The sequence below is a fragment of the Phyllobates terribilis genome, unplaced genomic scaffold, assembly GCF_046119375.1.
Source record: "Phyllobates terribilis strain yellow unplaced genomic scaffold, ASM4611937v1 Scaffold_3__8_contigs__length_932513732, whole genome shotgun sequence".
NCBI classification, from domain to species: Eukaryota; Metazoa; Chordata; class Amphibia; order Anura; family Dendrobatidae; genus Phyllobates; species Phyllobates terribilis.
The window spans coordinates 775837967-775864117 of NW_027362763.1; the positions used below are offsets into that span (position 1 = coordinate 775837967).

Below are 26151 nucleotides of genomic sequence, written 5' to 3' on the forward strand. Positions count from 1 at the left end.
ATAGCGCTCAGACATGTTATACGCTTGTGTGAGAGAGCCTTTACTTAAAAAACCGGCACTGAGAGAAGTGTCTGCTGATCAACTCCCCTCTTAAAGGGATCCTGTTTTGTCGGATAACGCTATTAAATTGCAAATATGGGGTTAATCTGTGGGTTAATAAGGTGCCTGTACCCAGAATAAAATGGACTTTATTCCTCTCGGGAGCCATCGGTTTTCAGTCATGCAGGCGTTCCACCGCTGCTGCAGTCACCAGTTACTCTGCTGTGCTGAGTCGGCTGTCAATCAGTGCTGAGTCGGCTGTCAATCAGTGCTGAGTCGGCTGTCAATCAGTGCTGAGTCGGCTGTCAATCAGTGCTGAGTCGGCTGTCAATCAGTGCTGAGTCGGCTGTCAATCAGTGCTGAGTCGGCTGTCAATCAGTGCTGAGTCGGCTGTCAATCAGTGCTGAGCCGGCTGTCAGTCAAAGTCCTGGGACATGCCTCTAGTTGCCGCTCACAATGCTGTAAGCTGTGACTATAGTAGATTCTAGGCACACCTGTATTTCTGAAAGCTGGCGGCTCCCAAGAATAATAAAGTTTATAGTCTCCCAAGTGCCGCATTTTTGGTACTGCGGCCGGGCACCTTCATATTGCTATTAACCTGCAGGCTAACCTTCCCTTTAATCATGATAACTGGAGGATTTTATCAAGGATGCTCAAAGCTAAACATCTCCCTCTTATAGTCTCTAAAATAGTAACATTTATATAAATTAACATCCTTACAATCTTTGTTTTTTTTCCAGCTTGCTCATGTGACTGCTCTAAAGTTACAAGATCATTCTGGTATGTAGATGTCTGATATAAGGGGGTTGTACCAAGTTAATAAGTTAGCCCCTAACCTGTCAAAATTGGATAACTAATTGATCGCTAGGGGACCAGTTGCTCTGACCACAACCAATCTTGAGAATGGGGTCCTGAAGAGCCACATCCAAATGGAGTGTAGGTTGTGCATGCGTATCACTGCTGCATTCATTGGGACTGCTTGAAATGGCCAATTACAGCACCTGGCCGTCCCATAGGGAATGAATGTGTGCCGCCTGCTCAACCTCTACTCAGATGGGCTCCTAAGTTGTTTCTATTTGCTGTCCATCTACATGAAGGTGCAAATAAAGAGCCTTACATTGCTATGGTGAATCATTTGCCTTCCTCCAGGTTTTTATTTTAGACATGAAACACTGAATGATTTATTATCTTTAAAGGGAACCTATCACGTCGGATAACCTTATTTACCTGCAGATGTAGGGGCAGTCTGCAGGTTAGAAAGGTGTTCGGCCAGTGTACTGAAAATGCGGCTCCCAAGAGAAAATGAACTCTCGGTCATACAGGTTTGCCGGCATGGCCACAGACACAGCGGTAGATGTAAGCACACCTTGGCACCAGGGTTGTGGAGCCGGAGTCGTGGAGGTGGAGTTGGAGTCGGTACAATACCTTGAAGTTAAATATATAATAAATCCCAAACCAATGACCTATTTCCCTCAATGTAATAAACATACCTCTTTTAATATTAATGATAATATAACTCAGGAGATACAGACACGGGATACCTTTTTTTTTTTTTTTTTTACAGAATGTATTTTTGTGTTTATTCATCTTTGCCATCATGAGTAATTTGTGCAGCAGATCTTGCAGCATGCTTTATCTAACAAGCCGTGACTCATCACATAGCCGGTCTACAGACGAGCCTATCCCCAACAACACGGCAAGATGACATAACCACCTTCTTCAGTAAAGAAACCGGGGCAAGATCAAGGCAAACATTACCAGCTCTGCAAGAATGAATTAGGAGCTTTTCTTCTCTTAATTCTCCAGTGAAAATATAATGGTTTCCCCATGTGGATTACCCGGCCAGGAGATGATATTTAATTGTAGACCTTGCTCTCCTAATGAGCTAGTGTATACTATTCAGCTTTAAAGGGGTCCTCTTGTTTCGAAAACCTGTTTTCAAATATTGTATTATGAGTTTCTGAATTAAAGGGGTTGGATAGGTGACAAGTTGCTGATTGCTCGGGTTCCACCCAATAGGACTTTTTGAGAACGGGGCTAATAAGACCCCTGATTGAGTAGAGCGATAGTAGAGAATCACTCCATTCATTGTCTATGGGACTTATGAGAACGTCAAGCTCTGTACTTGGCTGTGTCTTGTCAGTCCCATAGACAATGAATGGAGCAGAGATGCAGTATTTCATTAATTTCCGGTTATTACTCATACTGAACTCGCAAGTGTGAGGACAGAAAAAAAATGTCTTTCTATGTTACATACTCTTTACCAACATTTTAATTTCCATTCTGATTCTTTAACCCCTTAAGCCCCGCGGGTGGTTTGCACGTTAATGACCGGGCCAATTTTTACAATTCTGACCACTGTCACTTTATGAGGTAATTACTCTCGAACGCTTCAACGGATCCCCCTGATTCTGAGATTGTTTTTTCGTGACATATTGTACTTCATGATTGTGGAAAAATTTCTTCGATATCACTTGCGTTTATTTGTGAAAAAAACGGAAATTTGGCGAAAATTTTGAAAATTTTGCAATTTTCAAAATTTGAATTTTTAAGCCCTGAAATCAGAGCGATATGTCACACAAAAGAGTTAATAAATAACATTTCCCACATGTCTACTTTACATCAGCACAATTTTGGAACCAAAATTTTTTTTTGTTAGGGAGCTATAAGGGTTAAAAGTTGACCAGCGATTTCTCATTTTTCCAACAAAATTTACAAAACCATTTTTTTAGGGACCACATCACATTTGAAGTCACTTTGAGAGGTCTTTATGACAGAAAATACCCAAAAGTGACACCATTCTAAAAACTGCACCCCTCAAGGTGCTCAAAACCACATTCAAGAACTTTATTAACCCTTCAGGTGCTTCACAGGAATTTTTTGAATGTGGAAGAAAAAAATTAACATTTAACTTTTTTCACAAAAATGTTAATTTAGACCCAATTTTTTTTATTTTCACAGGGGTAACAAGAAAAAATGGACCCCAAAATTTGTTGTGCAATTTCCCCTGGGCACGCAGATACCCAATATTTGGGGAAAAAATACTGTTTGGGCGCACGGCAGGGCTCGGAAGGGAAGGAGCGCTATTTGACTTTTTGATTGTAAAATTTGCTTGAATAATTAGCGGACGCCATGTTGTGTTTGGAGAGCCCATGTGTGCCCAAACTTTGGAGCTCCCCCACAAGTGACCCCATTTTGGAAACTAGACCCCCCAAGGCACCTTTCTAGATGCATAGTGAGCACTTGGAACCCCCAGGTGCTTCACAAATTGATTCGTAACAATGAAAAAGTGAAAAAAAAAAACACTTTTTCATTTTTATGAATCAATTTGTGAAGCACCTGAGTGTTCCAAGTGCTCACAATGCATCTAGATAGGTGCCTTGGGGGGTCTAGTTTCCAAAATGGGGTCACTTGTGGGGGAGCTCCAATGTTTGGGCACACAGCGGCTCTCCAAACGCAACATGGTGTCGCTAACAATTTGAGCCGATTTTCCGTTAAATTTGTTAGAGGACACCATGTTGCATTTAGAGAGTCCCTGTGTGCCCAAACATTGGAGCTCCCCCACAAGTGACCCCATTTTGGAAACTAGACCCCCCAAGGCACCTATCTAGATGCATAGTGAGCACTTGGAACCCCCAGGTGCTTCACAAATTGATTCGTAACAATGAAAAAGTGAAAAAAAAAACACTTTTTCATTTGTATGAATCAATTTGTGAAGCACCTGAGGGTTCCAAGTGCTCACTATGCATCTAGATAGGTGCCTTGGGTGGTCTAGTTTCCAAAATGGGGTCACTTGTGGGGGAGCTCCAATATTTGGGCACACAGCGGCTCTCTAAATGCAACATGGTGTCCGCTAACAAATTTAACGCAAAATTGGCTCAAATTGTTAGCGACACCATGTTGCGTTTGGAGAGCTGCTGTGTGCCCAAACATTGGAGCTCCCCCACAAGTGACCCCATTTTGGAAACTAGACCCCCCAAGGCACCTATCTAGATGCATAGTGAGCACTTGGAACCCCCAGGTGCTTCACAAATTGATTCGTAACAATGAAAAAGTGAAAAAAAAAAACACTTTTTCATTTTTATGAATCAATTTGTGAAGCACCTGAGTGTTCCAAGTGCTCACAATGCATCTAGATAGGTGCCTTGGGGGGTCTAGTTTCCAAAATGGGGTCACTTGTGGGGGAGCTCCAATGTTTGGGCACACAGCGGCTCTCCAAACGCAACATGGTGTCGCTAACAATTTGAGCCGATTTTCCGTTAAATTTGTTAGAGGACACCATGTTGCATTTAGAGAGTCCCTGTGTGCCCAAACATTGGAGCTCCCCCACAAGTGACCCCATTTTGGAAACTAGACCCCCCAAGGCACCTATCTAGATGCATAGTGAGCACTTGGAACCCCCAGGTGCTTCACAAATTGATTCGTAACAATGAAAAAGTGAAAAAAAAAACACTTTTTCATTTGTATGAATCAATTTGTGAAGCACCTGAGGGTTCCAAGTGCTCACTATGCATCTAGATAGGTGCCTTGGGTGGTCTAGTTTCCAAAATGGGGTCACTTGTGGGGGAGCTCCAATATTTGGGCACACAGAGGCTCTCTAAATGCAACATGGTGTCCGCTAACAAATTTAACGCAAAATTGGCTCAAATTGTTAGCGACACCATGTTGCGTTTGGAGAGCTGCTGTGTGCCCAAACATTGGAGCTCCCCCACAAGTGACCCCATTTTGGAAACTAGACCCCCCAAGGCACCTATCTAGATGCATAGTGAGCACTTGGAACCCCCAGGTGCTTCACAAATTGATTCGTAACAATGAAAAAGTGAAAAAAAAAACACTTTTTCATTTTTATGAATCAATTTGTGAAGCACCTGGGGGTTCCAACTGCTCACTATGCATCTAGATAGGTGCCTTGGGGGGTCTAGTTTCCAAAATGGGGTCACTTGTGGGAGAGCTCCAATGTTTGGGCACACAGGGACTCTCTAAATGCAACATGGTATCCGCTAACAAATTGAATGGAAAATCGGCTCAAATTGTTAGCGGACACCACATTGCGTTTGGAGAGCTTCTCTGTGCCCAAACTTTGGAGCTCCCCCACAAGTGACCCCATTTTGGAAACTAGACCCCCCAAGGCACCTTTCTAGATGCATAGTGAGCACTTGGAACCCCCAGGTGCTTCACAAATTGATTCGTAATAATGAAAAAGTGAAAAAAAAAACACTTTTTCATTTTTACGAATTAATTTGTGAAGCACCTAGGGGTTCCAAGTGCTCACTATGCATCTAGATAGGTGCCTTGGGGGGTCTAGTTTCCAAAATGGGGTCACTTGTGGAGGAGCTCCAATGTTTGGGCACACAGGGACTCTCCAAATGCAACATGATATCCGCTAACAATTTGAGCCGACAATTTGTTAGCGGATATCATGTTGCATTTGGAGAGTCCCTGTGTGCTCAAACATTGGAGCTCCCCCACAAGTGACCCCATTTTGGAAACTAGACCCCCCAAGGCACCTATCTAGATTCATAGTGAGCACTTGGAACCCCAGGTGCTTCACAAATTGATTCATAAAAATGAAAAAGTGTTTTTTTTTTCACTTTTTCATTTTTACGAATCAATTTGTGAAGCACCTGGGGGTTCCAAGTGCTCACTATGCATCTAGAAAGGTGCCTTGGGGGGTCTAGTTTCCAAAATGGGGTCACTTGTGGGGGAGCTCCAAAGTTTGGGCACAGAGGGGCTCTCCAAACGCAATGTGGTGTCCGCTAACAATTTGAGCCGATTTTTCCATTCAATTTGTTAGCGGATACCATGTTGCATTTAGAGAGTCCCTGTGTGCCCAAACATTGGAGCTCCCCCACAAGTGACCCCATTTTGGAAACTAGACCCCCCAAGGCACCTATCTAGATTCATAGTGAGCACTTGGAACCCCAGGTGCTTCACAAATTGATTCATAAAAATGAAAAAGTGTTTTATTTTCACTTTTTCATTTTTACGAATCAATTTGTGAAGCACCTGGGGGTTCTAAGTGCTCACTATGCATCTAGATAGGTGCCTTGGGGGGTCTAGTTTCCAAAATGGGGTCACTTGTGGGGGAGCTCCAATGTTTGGACACACAGGGGCTCTCCAAACGCAACATGGCGTCCGCTAACAATTTGAGCCGATTTTCCATTCAATTTGTTAGCGGACACCATGTCGCGTTTGGAGAGCCCGTGATGTGCCTAAACAGTGGAGCTCCCCCACAAGTGTCCCCATTTTGGAAACTATACCCCTCAAAGATTTTATTAAGGTGTATAGTGAACATTTTGAACCCAGAGGTACGGCACATTATTTGTTTACATTAGGTCATCATATTGAATAAGTTTTCATTATTCTTGAGCGCAAGTGCTCGCTACTTGAGTTTGCATCGGGTACTCAGGTATGCACCATGTACAGCGTGTGCTCGAGTGACATGCTCGAGTCCCTGCTCCGCATGTTTCACGGTTATTAGACATCCAAAAAAAAACATGCGGGGATCGCTCGTGCATGGCAGGCAATCCCCGTAAAGTTTTTTGGCCGCGAAGCATATGGGGCAGAGACTCGAGCATGTCACTCAAATACCCACGATACTAAATGCATACCAGAGCACCCGATGCAAACTCAAGTAGCGAGCACTTGCTCTCAACACTAGTCGCCATATCGTCATCTTTTTTTCTTACTTTTGAAAAAAATCCCAACCCCAGCCCTAACCCTAGCACAACCCTAGCCCCAGCACAACCCTAGCCCCAGCACAACCCTAGCCCCAGCACAACCCTAGCCCCAGCACAACCCTAGCCCCAAACCCAGCCCTAACCCTAGCCCAATCCTAACTCAAGAGTTTATTTTTGACGCCGTTCCTTGTGCGGTATAAGTGATTAGACGACTTTATTCTTCGGGTCGGTGTGATTACAGCAATGCCAGAATCATATGGGGTTTTTATGACTGACAGCTGTCACACACTAAAAGACGCATTTTTTGTAAAATCTAGTTTTTGCATCGCCATATTTTGAGAGCTATAATTTTTCCAAATTTTGGCAGACAGTCATGTGACGGCTCGTTTTTTGCGGGATGACTTGACGTTGTTATTGGTGCCATTTTCAGGCACGTGACATTTTTTGATCGCTTTCTATTCCGATTTTTGGGAGGCAGAATAAACAAAAACCAACAATTCAGGAATTGTTTTTTTTTTTTTTTTTTATTCTGTTCCGCGTGTGGTAAAATTGATGAGGCAGCTTTACTCTTCGGGTCAGTACGTTTACAGCGGTACCACATTTGTATAATTTTTCTATGTTTTGGCGCTTATACACAATAAAAGCTATTTTATAGAAAAAAATATTTTTTAGTATCGCTTTATTCTGAGAGCTATAACTTTTTTATTTTTCGGCTGATGGAGCTATATGGCGGCTTGTTTTTTGCGGGACGAGATGACGTTTTCAGCGGTATCATTTTTATTTATATGCGTCTTTTTGATCGCGTGTTATTCCACTTTTTGTTTGGCGGTATGGTGATAAAGCATTGTTTTTTGCTTGGTTTTTTTTTTTTTTTTTTTACCGTGTTCACTGAAGGGGTTAACTAGTGGGACAGTTTTATAGGTCAGGTTGTTCCGGACGCGGCGATACCAAATATGTGTACTTTTATTGTTTTTTTTTTATTTTTTTTATAATAATATTTATTGATGGGTACATTATATTTTTATTTTTGGTGTATTATTTTTTTTATTTTTTTATAATATTTTTGCACATTTTTTTTTTTTTTTTTTTTCCACTTTCACACAGTTTATACACTTTATTACTTTGTCCCACTCTGGGACTTTCACTTTTTTTTTTCTGATCGCCTGCATGGCACAGGAATGGAGCACCATCCCTATGCCATGAAGGCTGTCAGAAGTGCACAGTGTGAAGATTGCTTGGAGATGCACTGCGCATGTCCAAGCAATCTTCCTGCTCTCTGGTGACCCGGATGTTGTCATGACGACATCGGGTCGTCATGGCAACACCCGGGAAGCCTTTGCAGACTGCGCTGGAAGCCGGAAGAGGAGGTGAGTATCGGCGATCACCTCCCCTTGCCCCCGCAATGCCGCGATCGACTTCGATCGACTTCGATCGCAGCATCGCGGGGGTTAATGTGCTGGGAGCGGTGCGTGACCGCTCCCTGCACATAGTACCGGGTGTCAGCTGTGACAATCAGCTGACACCCGGCGGCGATCGCGCCCGCACAGCCTGTGTGCGCGCGCGATCGCCATGACGTACTAATACGGGTCTGGCTCTTAAGTCCCAGGGCACAGACGCGTATTAGTACGTCAGATGTTATTAAGGGGTTAATTACATTAATTTCTCTTGAAGTTTACACAATTTTTGCCAAATATTATTATAACTTTTTTACTTGTAATTTTTACTTGTAGATTCCACTGACGATGAATGCTCTGTGTCTGATAATCAGCCTTTTCCTTCCCTTCAGACGGTAAAGATTTTATTTTATTTAAGGTCAACACTTCAGAATAGAAATGATGTGTGTGATATATACATATATATGTAGAAAATGACTCATGATCCGTAGTCGTCAGCTTTGTACGCCATCAGAGAAGTCATGAAGAGATCTGAGTATGTCATGTTATATTCCCATGTATGTCAGTGAGACTGCAGTAATTTTGGCGCTGGCATTAAATGGACTGTAATACATTTTTGTATATGTTGCACCTGGTGTAAAAAATAACTCTGCTTCTGTTAGATGATTATATGCCAGGTTTACAATCCATCTGTGTTGTAGGTGCTAGAGGCTGTACCTGAAGATGTTGGGTTCAATATTGAAATCAAGTGGATTTGTCAAGAAAAGGTCAGTGAAAATTGTCTTTGAATTTTTTATTAATATTATTTAGAATTTAAAGGGGTTGTCAAGGCTTGGGATGCAAGTGTGCAGTGACTGCACACAACTGCAGACTTGTGAATCTTCACAGCGCACATTGTGTGGGTTGTGAGCATTCACCGGCTCCAAGAGCAGGAGGTCATGTGACTGCTAGAAGGTGCTTTGCATACTTCCAGCCACAGTCCGACTAGACATGTCCGGCCTCTCTAAATTCACTTGTATTAAGGGAGGCCGCACATACTTATACTTGCAGTCACTCACCCGCCCGCTTCCGGCACCAGAAAATCCTGACAGTGCGCACACTGCATCATGTCAGGATTCCCAAGTCTGCTGTCACGTAGACTGACTGCAGACTCGCGCCCCAAGCCTGTGCAACCCTGTTAATTGTTTTTTTGTGTGGGGTTTTATGCAAGCACAAGATTTTCTCAAGGGCAGGGTTTATTTTACCTGGCAACAAGTAAACCCCCAACCAAGGGTCACCCGACAGAATACCTTTCTCTCATACTAGCACCAGAAGCAAGATCATTACCCAGTCCTGGCACACTGGCTCTGTTGGAACATACAGGGGGACACCCCTGGTTTTTGAAGTCCACCTCCATGGCTTTACCTTCTTCTACCATAACCTGCCATATGACCATGACTTGCAGGAAGTTTTTATATTATTCTTTCTTCCAAAAATATTCAGGTAGTCGAGAAACAATGTTGTCTGGATTGCAGGTGACACAGATTTTTCAAGCTGATATTTTTATTGCTGTTTTTATATATATATATATATAAAATATTAGTATAAAATATATATATATATATATATATATATATATATATATATATATATATATATATATATATATATATATATATATATTTATACTAATATTTTTTTTTCTAAATGAAGCTCTAGATTTAATTTGTTAAAATTGATGATCTCGTTTTAATTTGCATTTTTGCTTCTCTTTTTTTTTATTTTTTTCTCCTAGACTGGAAAATGGGATGGAAACTTATCAAGTTACTTTGACATGAACATATTTCTGGATATTATTTTGAAAACCATCTTGGAAAAGGCCGGCTGCCGACGGATTGTGTTCTCATCATTCGATGCTGATATTTGCACAATGTACGATAAAATGCCACAAACTTACTGGTTGAGAAAGTTGCATATATTTTCCAAAGTTGCACATACTTTTCTCTACTTGCATTGCATCAATGCAACCTTAGCAGAACATTTTTATCTAGTTTGCGAGGCTGAATGCCAGAAACCCACTGCCTAATAACCAGACTATTTTTAATAAAGATAATAGATCGCACATCTCTAGCAACAAGCTTTTCCTCAGAACTTGAGCCGCAAAGGAATTATCCAGGGTATAAGATAAAATGTGCTAAAATAAGTAAATGTACTATAAAAAAAAAATAATAATAATCATCTCACTTGCTAATGCCATGCCGGTATAGCATGTGTGCAGCAGTAATGTGTGCCGACCATTGCAGCCAATTACACCGGTGTGGTCAGTGATTGGCCGTAGCGATCACATTGGACTGAGTCAACTGCGGGTTATTTTAGCACATTTTCTGCTTTAAAAACAGGTTGTTGTTTTTTTTAACATATATTTCGGACTACTTGTTAAATGTGTTTAAGGAGAGAAAACAAGCTGCAAAAAGACTTGAGATGAGATAAAACGTGTTTGGCGCTGAAAAGCGATCTGTGCAGAAATAAAAGAAGCATTGAATAAAGACGTCTGGTTCCAGCTTCCATTTGGCCTTAACCATCTAGTGTGATGACTCCTATAACTTTACCTCTGAAGTCACCAGTGGTTATATTAGTCAGCAGCCATTTAAGCTTTTCTGTTGTGTTTCCTTTACTATTATTACATCATTTCATAACAGCTTTACTCCATTTCGGTGACTGTAAAATTCCGTTTTTCCTCTGTGACTGCTTGTAAGCCGCCTATCTCACACTAAGATATGAGCTATTGCATTAATTCCTGTTCTCAGTAATTACAGCTGCTGACTAGTCTGCTGTACATGTAGGGTTATAGGACGCATTTATAGGATACAGTGTACAATTGTATTATGGAAAATACATTTAGCACAAACCAATTAGATTCTACTATTTCCTTCAATGTCCATTTTGTAATTCCAATGGATTTGCTTTTTCTTTTTGGAACTGCATCCAAAAGGAAAAAAAATCCAACGGCTGTATTCCCTGTGTATTCTGATCTAGCAATTGTACTGTGAACCCAACTGGCCAGACGGCTAGAAGGTTTTTCACTTTCTAAGTCCATATGCTAGAATGAAATCTTGAGTAATCCGGCACTTGTTTTGCCCTGAGGATGCCACAATATAATCCTAAAAATAACGTTATTGCACGAAGATCAGTTCTAGCAGTAAATGCATTCATTTCTCAAATACATAGATAGATAACTTGTTTGTTTTTTCATCTCAAGGGTTCGACTGAAACAAAACAAATATCCCATCCTCTTCCTGACGCAAGGCCAATCTGAAATCTACCCAGAACTCATGGATCTCCGCTCTAGATCAACTCCTATTGCCATGAGTTTTGCTCAATTTGAAAACATCTTGGTAAGAGCTTATTTTATATGTATATTTTATGTACAGTAGAAAACAGGTATTAAAGAGGTTGTCTGCTACTTTTACAATGTCTGATCGGCCGAGGTCCGACACCCGGCACCCCTCGACCACTACAAGTAGACAGAGCTGCTCGGCAAGTGCTTCTGGCCGGCGGCCGCCTACACCCCGATAACAGATGATTGGCTGTAGTCCGACACCCGGCACCTCTGCCGATCAGACATTGATCACATGCGAAAAGAAAAGAAAGGGCGCATGTGTAGACTCACAGGGCTATTTAAATAATTTAAAAAGTGCCAGTACACTCACCTGTGATGGTTGTGTACGTCTACACAACCAAGATTAAGCGTGTGATTAATGAGGCTCCGGGTCACCTCTATTTGTAGTACCGTCCTGTCGGTGTTTGCCTCGCAACTCCGTGCTCCTCAAGTGGTCACACGATCCTGCCGGACCAGATACCACGTCACCGCAGGTCCTCAGTAGTTTAACCTGGTGGCTGGATAACCGCAGGTCCTCACACATCCAAATAGACCAGGCTGCTCCTGCCGCTTTGGCTCCGTATGGAGATATTTCACAAGTAAACAATGGTGCAGCGGTCTCGGGCAGCGCCAAAGGAATACTGGACAATTTGATAGATGGCAATCGACTTTTATTCTTCCTCCAATACCACTGCCACAACACGTTTCAACGGTCTAAGCCGTCTTCATCACCACCTGATGAAGACGGCTTAGACCGTTGAAACGCATTGTGGCAGTGGTATTGGAGGAAGAATAGAAGTCGGTTGCCATCTATCAAATTGTCCAGTATTCCTTTGGCGCTCCCTGAGACCGCTGCACCATTGATCAGACATTGATGACCTATCGTGAGGACAATGCTAAGGTAGTGGACAACCTCTTCAAAAATTCAAATGCTATAATAATGAATTGACATCAAAGTTGTCTACTTTTGGAATGGTTCGGAGTTGGTGTCCTTACCCAGAATATTATTATAGAACTAAAGCTAATGATTTCTGTAAAGTGCTGTGCCATTATTGGTGCTATATTTGCGAGAAAAATAAAAACTAGGGGCGTCATTTGGCAATTGGTTTTCAGTGAAGTTCCTGCTGCTATGTAAAGGCCAAAATCAGTATGCCAGTATGTATAGTCCTGTTAGGCACTGTTGTATTTGGTTCTATGTTGTATTGGTTTTATGTTGTTGTTGTTTATTATTAATTGATTTTAATTGTGTGCGTTTTCTTTTTCTATATTCTGTTTAACAAGGGAATTAGTGTCCATACTGAGGATCTACTGAAACATCCACATTATATTCCAGAAGCAAAGTCAAAGGGCTTAGTAATATTTTGCTGGGGCGAGGATACCAATGACCCTGAGAATCGGAGGCTTATGAGAGAATATGGCATTGATGGACTCATCTATGACCGGTACTGTTTTTGCTTGATATGCAGATTTTTGCACTTTGTTTCGTTTGCCCAATTAGGATAAAATATTCACCTACAATATTCCCCCAAAGTATCACACATCTGTTAGAATGGTTAAAATGATCAAAAAATGACTTTTTATTTAAGTCACATTTTTATCTAAAATATATATTTTTTCGCAACCCTTTTGTCTACTGTATATTGAAAAAAATGCAGAAAACGGGGAACTTTCACACTGGCCACAAAGTGTAATACTGGACTCGTGCTCCCTATTCTGTACAATAGCAGCATGCACATCAGATGCTATAAGCTGGTGCTGACTCTGTAACTTCTATAAAAGTGAATGGAGGTGATGAGCTGTGACAAAATCTAGTGTGAATGGTGGATCCTGTGTTATCTACTGTATATAGAGATACTGTATAATCCTGTCTGCCATGATAATGAGACTACTGAAAAGTCGTCAGTACAGAACAGGAAGGCTGAGTCTAATAATAGACTTTGGCCAGTGCGAAAATTTTTATTTTTTTTCTCTTTTATGCAGATGATAATATGGAAACTTGATAAAACAATTTAACAAGTGTATAAAAATACATTTAAATAAAAACCTGGTAAAAGGTGATTTTCTGATGTCACTTTCCCTCTAATCTGTTTAAAAATTATTCCTACATATGGGAATTTCCATTTTTCTTGCGTCGGAAATGACAGTATTCCTAAAATGTAAGCCGCGAATGTATAGGGTTGTGCCAACCACCACATAGACACACCATTCTAGTGACAGAAGGTGTACGCCAGGCCACAACTGATACCTTCTAATTTCTGGCTAAAAGCCTGTGGGCTGGGGTACATTAAAGAAATGCACACAACCAGCAAACGATTCACAATACCCTGTCTGGCATCCACTTTGGTATTCTATGGCAGCCGGACCAGGGCAGTGCCATCTTCCTCTTCTGGCACTGGGATGCAGTCATCTGTGCAATTACTGGGCCCCTGCAATGTCCTGATGATCGGGAGCCCAGTCATTGCACAAGGTGCAGGATACCGGCTCACAAGTGCCGACTGAGGAAGTAGGCGCTGCCCTGGTCCAGCTGCCGAAGATCATTATTATTTTATTATTATTGTTATTATTCTTATTATTATTATTTTATTATTATTTTTTTGAATGCTAGAACAGAGTAGTGTGAATAATTTTGCTTATCTCAAATTATCCATTTAAAGGGGTAGTAGAAACTTTGAAAAACACATGGCTACTTTCTAATACAGATAGCCCCACTTGTTCATGGCTTGTGTCTGATATTGCAGCTCATCTCCATTGAAGTGAATGGGGCTAAACTGCAATACCACACACAACCTGTGAGCAGTTATGGCACTCTTTCTAGAAGTAAGCAGCTTCGTTTCTCTAAGTCTGCACAAGCCACTTAATGGTAAAAGTATTGGGGAAGAATAGAACTGTAATTTGTCATGGCCACAGCATTTCTTTTGGATTCATGTGAAATCCAATAGAAAAAATAATCTATACCTGAGAAAGATTGAGGTACAGTAGGGCCCTATAGGCTTTTATCGGTACTGTCTTATGAGTCTCTACAACTCTGACAACCAGAGGGGGTGTAATACTGGAGTGTGCATAGATAGGTGATAAATGAAAGATTGTGGGGTCCACAACTGCTAAGAGTCTTGAATGTAGTGTCAGTCTAGTGTGCTCCCTGCCTCTCGATTTATGGTCTGTGGCATTGACGGAGATGGCGGCGCACCACACTCACCCGATGCTCTATTAGGACCCTTCCAGTTAAGGTGAATGGGGCACCATCGTAGCAATCGGTGGGCATCCAAGCCATTAGACCCGTACTGATCTAACATTTATCACCTATCCAGAGCATAGATGATAAATGCATTGGGCAGGAATGCCCCCTTTAAGGTTTACTTAATAATTTTACAGCACTGTATTGTTTTTGCTTCTATTGGTGGGGTATTGACCGCAACTAAAGTTGGTGAGAATTGATTTGCAGGACCCGGTCCATTTGTGGCCACTGGACAGAAGCTGTGAGAACTGCCCTTTACTTGACGACATCCGTGGCACTTCCTTTGATTAGCCGGTCTGGCACGACGTTGGCGTCTAATCAGAAGAAGGGCTGCGGATGCCATCAGGGACGAGCTCTCACAGCTCCGGTCATACGGCTACGGCTTACTGTTATGGCCAAAAGACTTGGTCGTGTGAATCGATTCGCCCCCAACTCTAATGATAAGCAATGCCTATACTGACTTTTTCACAGCGTCATTTGAGTATTTTTTTCTCTCTGCTGTTTTTTATCTTCTTACAGAATTTCCTTGTTTTGATCGTCTTGCATTTAGAGGGGCTGTGATGTTGTAGACTCTCAGGTCTTACACTGTACGCTGGTATTGGAGGCATGAATGCATTTTTTTTTCTGCAGAGCAAGTTATATCGATAACTGTATTTTGATAATGCAAATGCTTTTTAAAGACAAAAATCTCACGAGAATTATTGGCAGACTATTTTCTCATTTTATAAATGACCCAGATCCGAATTTGAATAAATAGTCTGTGGATATCGAGCGTATACAGTTAAGTCCATATATATTTGGACAGAGACAACATTTTTCTAATTTTGGTTCTAGACATTACCACAATGAATTTTAAACAAAACAATTCCGATGCAGTTGAAGTTCAGACTTTCAGCTTTCATTTGAGGGTATCCACATTAAAATTGGATGAAGGGTTTAGGAGTTTCAGCTCCTTAACATGTGCCACCCTGTTTTTAAAGGGACCAAAAGTAATTGGACAATTGACTCCAAGGCTATTTCATGGACAGGTGTGGGCAATCCCTTCATTATGTCTTTCTCAATTAAGCAGATAAAAGGCCTGGAGTTGATTTGAGATGTGGTGCTTGCATTTGGAAGGTTTTGCTGTGAAGTAAACATGCGGTCAAAGGAGCTCTCCATGCAGGTGAAACAAGCCATCCTTAAGCTGCCAAAACAGAAAAAACCCATCCGAGAAATTGCTACAATATTAGGAGTGGCAAAATCTACAGTTTGGTACATCCTGAGAAAGAAAGAAAAAGCACTGGTGAACTCATCAATGCAAAAAGACCTGGGCGCCCACGGAAGACAACAGTGGTGGATGATCGTAGAATAATCTCCATGGTGAAGAGAAACCCCTTCACAACAGCCAACCAAGTGAACAATACTCTCCAGGAGGTAGGTGTATCAATATCCAAATCTACCGTAAAGAGAAGACTGCATGAAAGTAAATACAGAGGGTTCACTGCATGGTGCAAGCCACTCATAAGCATCAAGAAGAAAAAGGCTAGACTGGACTTTGCTAAAAAAACATCTAAGAAAGCCAGCACAGTTCTGGAAGAACATTCTTTGGACAGATGAAACCAAGATCAACCTCTACCAGAATGATGGAAAGAGAAAAGTATGGCGAAGGCGTGGTACAGCTCATGATCCAAAGCATACCACATCATCTGTAAAACACGGCGGAGGCAGTGTGATGGCTTGGGCATGCATGGCTGCCAGTGGCACTGGGTCACTAGTGTTTATTGATGATGTGACACAGGACAGAAGCAGCCAAATGAATTCTGATGTATTCAGAGCCATACTGTGTGCTCAGATCCAGCCAAATGCAGCCAAACTAATTGGTTGTCGTTTCATTCTACAGATGGACAATGACCCAAAACATAAAGCCAAAGCAACCCAGGAGTTTATTAAAGCAAAGAAGTGGAATATTCATAAATGGCCAAGTCAGTCACCTGATCTCAACCCAATTGAGCATGCATTTCACTTGTTAAAGACTAAACTTCAGACAGAAAGGCCCACAAACAAACAGCAACTGAAAACCACCGCAGTGAAGGCCTGGCAGAGCATCAAAAAGGAGGAAACACAGCGTCTGGTGATGTCCATGAGTTCAAGACTTCAGGCAGTCATTGCCAGCAAAGGGTTTTCAGCCAAGTACTAGAAATGAACATTTTATTAACAATTATTTAATCTGTCCATTTACTTTTGGTCCCTTTAAAAACAGGGTGGCACATGTTAAGGAGCTGAAACTCCTAAACCCTTCATCCAATTTGAATGTGGATACCCTCAAATGAAAGCTGAAAGTCTGAACTTCGACTGCATCTGTATTGTTTTGTTTAAAACTCATTGTGGTAATGTCTAGAACCAAAATTAGAAAAATGTTGTCTCTGTCCAAATATATATGGACTTAACTGTATATCAGTCTGATCTGATCAATGTATGGTAAAACCGCACAAGATCTAAACATTCATCCAGCCGTTTCTGACTTTCTGATATATATTATTTTCTAAGAGGGCGCAGCTTATGTTTGCATATTTTGATCTTTATTTGCTGGGCTAATTTGTGATAATGGGGTAATGTATCAATATATTAATAGCCCACACATTTCACATGTAGGATCTATAATGGTTTATTAGCGATGAACAGATTTGTGTAAGTTCAATCACATGCCTGTACTCGCTTCCTAATAGACCAGACCATTGGCTTAGAATAGGGTCCGACAGGATAACAGAATTATTACCAAGAATAGCCCTGCAGACTGTGGGACACCTCTGGGGACACCTTAGAATCGGCAGCCCCACCATACTTATTAGATGGTTGGCTGGTCCTGCCAAAATTGGCACATTACACCAATAATACAATAGAAAACTCCATCTGGAGTGACTGCAAGTTTTTTCTATCTACAAATCTCAGTTTGCTGTAACATAAAACATAATAAATTGATTAAAATGAGTGACATGAAACCACCTGTATTTGTAGAGGAATCCCGGAAATAATCCTATCCTGTATCAGAATTTCCTATACAAGGGACCACAGTCATACTAGAAATAACCAGCAGGAAAAGGACTGCTGACTGCGAAAGTGACATCAATGTGCAGTTATCTTATAACTTGTTCTGCTAACGATCTTACTTTGCTGTATGTTGCTTCTATAGCGAGCGACCTTTTATGTGTATCCGAATTGATTTGTCACAGTATTTGTATGGCTGTAAATATATCAGCTCTGGTATTATAGAAATGATCAGTGTCCGTACTGACAATAAAACCAGACCAAAATAGGCGGCTAGAAGTAAGGCTACATGGTGACATGTCACGCGACACAATAAAGCATTGGATGTAATGATTTCCTTTGGTATCACGTTGCAACCTGTCTGACACAGAGTCACATATATTTTGTAAATGTGTTGGATTTTCTGTTGCTGGTCACAATTAGCATGCGACACACTTGCCATAGACTTCAACGTAAGTTGCACACAACATGCAAATGACAGCTCTAAAATAATTGCGTGACACCCAGTTGCACATATGGTTTTTGGCGCGTGACTTTTCTGAGAATTGCATGTCACTGTTGTAGCTCTTGTTTTAAAGGGTTGTCCAACCTTGCACTAAAAGTCTGTAGTCACTCCATGTGACTGCAGACTTGTGAATCCTCATATCACGCACACTGCATGCTGTGTTGATTCTCCGGGAGCAGGCGGTCATGTGATTGCAAGAATATGATTTGCATACTTCTGACCACATTCCGACTAGACTTTGTCTGTCCTCACTCGATACCCTTGCATTGAGCAAGGCCATGCCCTATTAATCTGCACATGACCGCATCTATGCAAATCACATACTTGCGGTCACGATACCCGAGAATCCACACAGTGTGTGCAATGTGAGGATTCAGAAGGCTGCAGTCACATAGTGACAACCCCTTTTAGTCTTTAACTCTTCTTTGCACCAGTTTACATTTTTTTTTATAAAAATCTGACCTATCAGGTCACAGGCAAATGAAGCCCTTTTGTTTCCCTAATGGTATGTAGTAAGGGCATTCTGTACTTGGACAGATTGCAAGGCTGATTGGGCCACTCTTGCTTTAAATTAAAGTTCCAGTTTTATAGACATGTTAAAGATGTTACTAACGACTTGCATATTTAGCTTTTCTCTTATTTCTCTATTTACCAAATTAATTTCTGTAGTCACTGGAGCGTTCCTAAAAAATGTCCAGCATGATTATAGGGAATTTCTTATTTCTCTGTCTGGAGGATCCATCAGATTTGTCTCAGAAAAATGTGCAGAAAAGAATTCCAGAGGTGCATCGGATGCTTGTAGAAGGAGTCGTACCAGCTATAAATCTTCCAGTGGCTAGAATAGTGGATAGGTTTATACCTTTAAATGTTGGAAGAAAAAACAAAATAGCCTCAAGTCATCAGTAAATGTAGTAATTGGGAATTATAAAATATAAAGTAGATTAAGAATGTAATGGGAATCAGGAATTCAACATTTATTACTTTTGTTAACTCTGCATTTACAACAGTGTTCAAAATAATAGCAGTCCAGTATGACTAACCAGATTAATCACTGTTTTTGGTATAAATTATATTACCACATGTCAGACAATTTACCAGTTGGTGCCGTAGATTCTACGAAAACCACCAGACTCTGCACTCATGATCTGCATGTTTTTCAGTCTGTGTATTTGAATAATTAATTGAAAGGTGTGTGTTCAAAATAATAGCAGTGTGGAGTTCAGTTAGTGAGGTCAATCATTCTGTGAAGAAACAGGTGTGAATCAGGTGGCCCTTATTTAAGGGTGAAGCCAGCACATGTTGTACATGCATTTCTCCTTGAAACCCTGAGAAATATGGGTTGTTATAGACATTGTTCAGAAGAACAGCGTACTTTGATTAAAAAGTTGATTGGAAAGGGTAAAACTGATAAAGAAGTGCAGACAATGATAGGCTGTTCAGCTAAAATGATCTCCAATGCTTTAAAACGGAAAGCAAAACCAGAGAGACGTGGAGGAAAACGGAAGACTACCATTCGAATGGATCAAAGAATAGCCAGAATGGCAAAGGCTCAGCCAGTGATCAGCTCCAGGATGATCAAAAGACTGTCTCAAGTTACCTGTGAGTACTGTGACAGTTAGAAGATGCCTGTGTGAAGCTAATCTCTTAGAAAGAAGTCCCCGCAAAGTCCCACTGTTTAAAAAAAAAAAACGTGTACTGAAGCAGATACAGTTTGCCAAGGAACACATCAACTGGCCTAAAAAGAAATGGAGAAACATTTTGTGGACTGATGATAGTAAAATTGTTCTTTTTGTGTCTAAGGGCCACAGACAGTTCGTCAGACGACCCCAAACTCTGCATTCAAGCCACAGTACACTCTGAAGACAGTGAAGCGTGGTGGTGTAAGTGTCATGATATGGGCATGTTTCTCTTACTATGGTGCCGGACCTATTTACCGCATACCAGGGATCATGGACGAGTTTGCATATATTACAATACTTTTAGAGGTCATGTTGCCTTAAGCTGAAGAGGATATGCCCTTCAAATGTGTGTTTCAACAAGACAATGACCCTAAACACACCAGGAAACGAGCAAAATCTTGGTTCCAGTCGAACAAAATTGAGGTGATGGAGTGGCCAGCCCAATCACTGTATCTAAATCCGATGGATCACTTGTGGGGTGACATCAAAAATGCAGTTTGAGACAAAGCCAATAAATGCCAAAAAATTGTGGGATGTAGTCAAAGCATCCTGAGCTGGAATACGAGTTGACAGGTGCCAGAAGTCAGTTGACACTATGCAAGATACATGTGAAGCAGTTCTAAAAAACAGTGGTTATACAACTAAATATTAGGTTAGAGATTCACAGGAATGCTGCATCCTCAAAAAATAGAGTACATATTGTGAGTTTGTAAAGACAAATGCAGACACTTTTTTTTAGAACAGCTCAATGTTCATTTTTTGTTATTTTCTCTAAAGTAGTTAAAAATTATATACATTTCTCTTCATGTTTTGAATTAGAAAACCGTGTGCAATTTTCCCAATGCATGGATATAAAAACTAGTATAAAGATTTTGTGCTTTGAACACACTGCTATTATTTTGAACACTACTGTATATAGAAGTCTGAGGTCCTTCATATGTAGCAAACAGGTCTGCCCACCGTGCTGCTTTCCATTTATTAATAGACTGGAAAACTACAACTTTATCTAATGGAATAGTTGTAGAAAAATATACGAGAATATACAAAAAAAAGTTTAATGTCGTTGACCTTTATTTTGCCATTGGTTTTCTGCTGCTCGGCTTTGCCTAGCTGTGGCTTGTGTGACTGAGCTGCCTGTAATAACTATAGTGTTATGTGCATGGTTTGCAGGCCACTAAATCCGCTCATGAATGTCGTATATAAGGCTCAGGATGTTGTCTACATTGCTGTATATCGGCGTGGGCAATTAATTTTCCCAAGGGGAAACATGAGAGACCGTGACTGTGGAGGCCTAACCAATAGGCTGAAATGAATTCTGCTCTATATTAATATTAACATTAATTACAATTAAAATTAATATAAAATGATATCACTTAAGGTTGAGCAAAATTAAGTATGCTTACATCTCCTTGTATACCGTATGAGCTCAAACACTGCCCCCTACATACAGATGGCCCCCACATAGCCTCTCTATATACAATATGAGCACTCACATAGCCTCCTATATACAGTGTGAGCACCCACACACTCTCTATATACAATATTAGCCCCCTATATACAGTATGAGCCCCGGCGGTGAGGGAAGGGTGCGGCCCATGGGCCACTGTGTCAGCCCTTCTTCTGTCTCGGGCCGGATGTGCCCCGCGGGTCGCAGTTTTCCCAGCTCTGCTGTAAATTTTCTTGGTGCAACAATTCCTAGATCTAGTCTGATGTATAGGGCTCTATTTATGTTTGTGCCTTCCATCAGACATTGACATCAACAGTATTTCCGGATGTATACTTGTAAAGCACGGCTCCGTTGTATCACTACAATTCTCCCCAGGATTAAAAGGGACCATTCTGTTGGCGAGTGGGAGCGCCATGAATAAATCTGGCATATGGACTGGGAACATACCGTATCACCTATTGTTGTCCCAAGGAGACTGTCTGTCTGTGAACCTCTATGCAGTACTGATGCGATAATAATGACAGGGTTTCCTCTACCAGCTGTATGGTAGTCCATGATATGAGGTGCCTATTATTCTCTGTATTTCTTCTTTCAGGATTTACGACTGGAACCCAGAACAACCAAACATCTTCAAGGTTGAACAGATGGAGCGTCTAAAGAAGGAATTACCTGCAGAAATGCTGCGGAGCTGCCTCTGCCCTGTGGTCAATCACTTTGTGTGTGATGCCACGAACTGTACAAACAGCAGCGTTCACGCTGAAACCAATGGCGTCACCAACCACCAGCCGGTGTAGTTCTCGCACTCTTTCACTAGCATCTCAGGGCTGCATCATCTTGTTCTAGCAAAGCAATAGCGAAACCTCTTCTTGTTGCATTACACACCTTGCATCCCTGTCATTTGTTATCTGAGTTTATCATCATTATTATTTTTGGCCACATCTAGTTGTCATTCCAGTGTATGAATCCGATGCAGGACTTTTCATCAGTGCAAGCAATGAGCTGGTCATGAGGATTTCTGTAGCTCCGCAGCATGATCCTTCTACATGTAACCATAGTACCTCAGCAGAGAAGGCTTTGCATTCTTCCTCCAAGTGCAATATTCATTATCCTCACAGCTCTTCACAGCGGCACATTAATCCCTGTACTGTATTCATAATGATTTCTGGCCATTGATGGATTACCTCAGTTGCAGACTTTTGCACGGCTAAATGCAGTGGTACAATGCAAATGTGTCATTGCTCTATGATTATTTTTTTTCTATTAAATTACAGGGATATGGTGTCACGGTCACCAGGCTTATTGTATTGTATCCTAGTAGTATATATTTCTCTTTTCTATGTGTATGCCTGCTTGTATTCTGCCCGGCCAGATCAGCTTACTACAGTAGGTGTGGGCATAAGGACTTTAGTTCCTTCAGGCGGTGCACTTACTGCTCTGAAGCCCCTGTATATACTCCTTGCAGATAGTTATGTGCCGCATGTATATTAACATAGGATGCTTCTAATATACTTAAAGGGAGAGGAGCAGAACATGGATACTAAAATATTTAGTAAATGCTTGTTCTTCCTACTGATTCTGACTGCAACCACAAAGGTGAAATATGGGGCCACAACACTATTATACTGTTAGTGGATTGTATTCATAACAAATTATCACAATACTTGTCCTATAAATCCAGTCTTTGAGCACAAAGCATGTCCACCATGACCTGCTCCTGCACCCACTGCAGAGAATATTGTACACTCGCACCACCTATTGAATGTAGCTTTGTCTTCCGCACAAGCCCCTTAATATATCTGTGTATCCGCATCTTCGCCTTACACCTGCCTACATCTTAGGTGTATTGTACCATTTGTCGCAACATGTCACACGATAGTTATGCGCATCGCCCATAATAGGGTCAGCAGTTTTGTCTCATAGTAGTGATATAGGGTATAACATATGTGCAAGAAACGTCTACACTTTATACCTGACTCTTGTCATTATACAGGCTGTATTTCTGCTCTTCTGTCTGCACCATTAGTGCACTAATGTCTGTGTGTACCATTAATGGAAGCCCTCCCATGAAGGTTTTTTTTTTTTTAAACTAAACCTATACTTATGTGTATGTGTTAGCATAAAAGGAATGCAAGGGTTAATCTGCACTGCTGGTATAGTAGAATGGAAGAGGAGAACAATATCCCGGAATGCGGAGTGGTTTGTCCTGATGAAGAAGTTTGGAACTTCGAAACGCGTTGACTCATAAACCGCATTCCTAAATATTGTTCTCCTCTTCCATTCTACTATACCGGCAGTGCAGATTAACCCTTTCATTCCTTTTACATTTTCCAAGCTGTGTGTCTGCATCAGTCTTGAGATTTTCAGTGATTGTGGGTATACAACCTTACCAGGTGAATACCATTGTCTTTGATCTCCCCACTGTGTCTCGGAGAAGACCCTATTTGTGCTTTATTGTCTCATTTTTTTCCAAATTATGTGTTAATATACTCACCGCCTTCTCTAGGATCCAGCCTCTTTCGGCTCCTCTTCTGTATGACACTTTTTACACTCTCCAGGTCACACTGCGCTCAGCATGAGCCAGAAGTGACTTTTACAATGTAAGTCTATGGAGCATCAGAAAGGTACCATAGACTTAAATTATAAGGGCTCATGTAGATGCCTGTGGATCTCTGTCCGGTTACGGACCACAATGCATGGACTGGCCACACATCTCCCAACCGGAGCATGACTGCTTCATGTATTTCTATGAGGCTGTCGCACTCTGGTTGGGAGAGCTGTGACCAGTCCATGCACTGCAGTCTGTGATCAGACAGATCTGCAGGGGCCCTAAAAGACTTCTGGCTCAGGCATAGGAGCCAGCTAGCCTGAACAGTGGTGCTGTCCCTGAGAAGAGGAGCAGATCGGCGCTGATTTTGGAGAAAGCGGTGGTAGGTGATTATATAAACACATTACACACCATATTACATACATATATGCACAGGTTTATTAAAAAAATCTTCATTGGAGTGCTTCGTTAAAGTGCATAAAAGGACTATACTTCTACCAAATACCCTCCACCTGGTATTCGCTCTGAATGGAATGTAACAGCAGCTCCCTGAGGGGTCTGAAGCCTAAAATGTACTGAATGGGTCACAGTGTCTGTATGGTCCGGATCGTTGATCACTGAAAGTCAGTGAAATCTGTTCACAATGGAATTTGTCATGGTTCCTGTAACGACTGAAGCCATACTGCTCCTGCTTCTCACCCCTATAAAATGTAACATTTAGGCATCCTTGACATGTAGATTTTCAGTCTGGATTTTGGGATGAAAAATATGCAGCCAATTACAGTAGTAGCAAAGTAAATGAGAACTTAAAAATCGCGAGGACAGGCTGAGGATTGAGGACAGGCTGAGGATTGAGGACAGGCTGAGGATTGAGGACAGGCTGAGGATTGAGGACAGGCTGAGGATTGAGGACAGGCTGAGGATTGAGGACAGGCTGAGGATAGAGGACAGGCTGAGGATAGAGGACAGGCTGAGGATAGAGGACAGGCTGAGGATAGAGGACAGGCTGAGGATAGAGGACAGGCTGAGGATAGAGGACAGGCTGAGGATAGTTTCTGTGTGGAGATTGACTTGTGCTGCATATTTTTAAATCGACAGCATGTTAAATCTTTGTGTGGGTTTCTCACTTTGTGAAGCAAATTGTGAAACTTTCAGCAAATCAGTAACAGAATTTGCAAGTATTTCAGGAAAAAAATTTATGGATCCACAAAAGAATCCTCCAGGTATTTTTCTGCCACGTGCGAGTAAAGCCTTGTCTTGATCTTTGTGATGAACCAGAGACTCTTTTAAATTTTTTTTTTTTTTTTTTTTTTGCAATTGCCAAGACAAAGTGCCAATAGCAATGGGAAAATCTACCCGCTGGACAGAGGTAACATTTCCTTGCTGCACATAAAGATGTAAACAGGCAATGACACTAAAATGTATTATCTGCTTTGAAATCCCTTCTTGCGCTTACAGATAAGTCTTACAGGGGTGTGCATAGCAGTATGAGACTTCACCAACTTGGGGAGTCAAAGCCGTCTGAGTGGGTAATAAGCACCATCGTTGGGGGGTACACCTGGTTTTGGGTACCTCTGGAATAACAAAGCCTCCATATGTCTAAACGTGCTTACCTGACCAATGATATCTGTGCGCCAACAGTTATTCAGGAGCGATGTGGTGATTGTGACCACCCAGTCAGGTGTTGACTGCACCTCCTGATATCTGTTAATGTTGGGGACATGCCACATCACTTATTTATTACAGCATCTCTAATGTCTGCATGACTGCTGGTTTTCTTTCTTTTGTGGGGTTTGTCATTATAAGTGTTAACTTTTTACTTAATAAAATGTTTTCACTCTGAATTTAGTGTTTTCTTGTGTTATATTAATGTGTTGGGTTTTTTTCTGTCCCTGGGATGGCTTCTTTTTTTTTTTTAGATATTTTTACAAGATTGAGTTTTCATTTATCAATCTTCACTTTCAACATCCAGTTATATGGCCCTTTATACTGCATAGTATTACACTATACCTAACTTTACAAACAATATTGCAATCGCTTATTTTCCTGATTACACTTCTCAACATTGAAAGTGCAGCTCCAAGAAAGAAAACTAGTGGAATTATGAAAATCACAGGATCGATAGAAATGTTAATGATATGCAACTGATGAAAAAAACGAAAAAGCCATTTTCACAAAATTTTATTTTAATCCGTATCGAAAATGGGTGCCATGTGCAGAAATCCCAGCACTTATATGCCTTGGT

At 41.3% G+C, this 26151-nt stretch overlaps 1 protein-coding gene across 3 annotated transcripts in view; it reads left to right on the forward strand.

Moving 5' to 3' along the window:
- GPCPD1 (glycerophosphocholine phosphodiesterase 1) overlaps positions 1-25750 on the forward strand; it is an 84837-nt gene extending 59087 nt beyond the window's left edge. For 2 of the 3 annotated variants that reach the window (XM_073672264.1, XM_073672265.1), the window contains exons 14-20: positions 780-819; positions 8450-8508; positions 8815-8880; positions 9888-10024; positions 11352-11487; positions 12753-12913; positions 21957-25750. In XM_073672264.1, the coding sequence (XP_073528365.1) occupies positions 780-819; positions 8450-8508; positions 8815-8880; positions 9888-10024; positions 11352-11487; positions 12753-12913; positions 21957-22155 (798 nt within the window). In that variant the 3' untranslated portion in view covers positions 22156-25750. Of the gene's footprint in view, positions 1-779; positions 820-8449; positions 8509-8814; positions 8881-9887; positions 10025-11351; positions 11488-12752; positions 12914-15225; positions 15294-21956 lie in introns of all 3 variants that reach the window. The other variant, XR_012318084.1, reaches the window with a different exon arrangement.
- Positions 25751-26151: the final 401 nt, after the last annotated feature.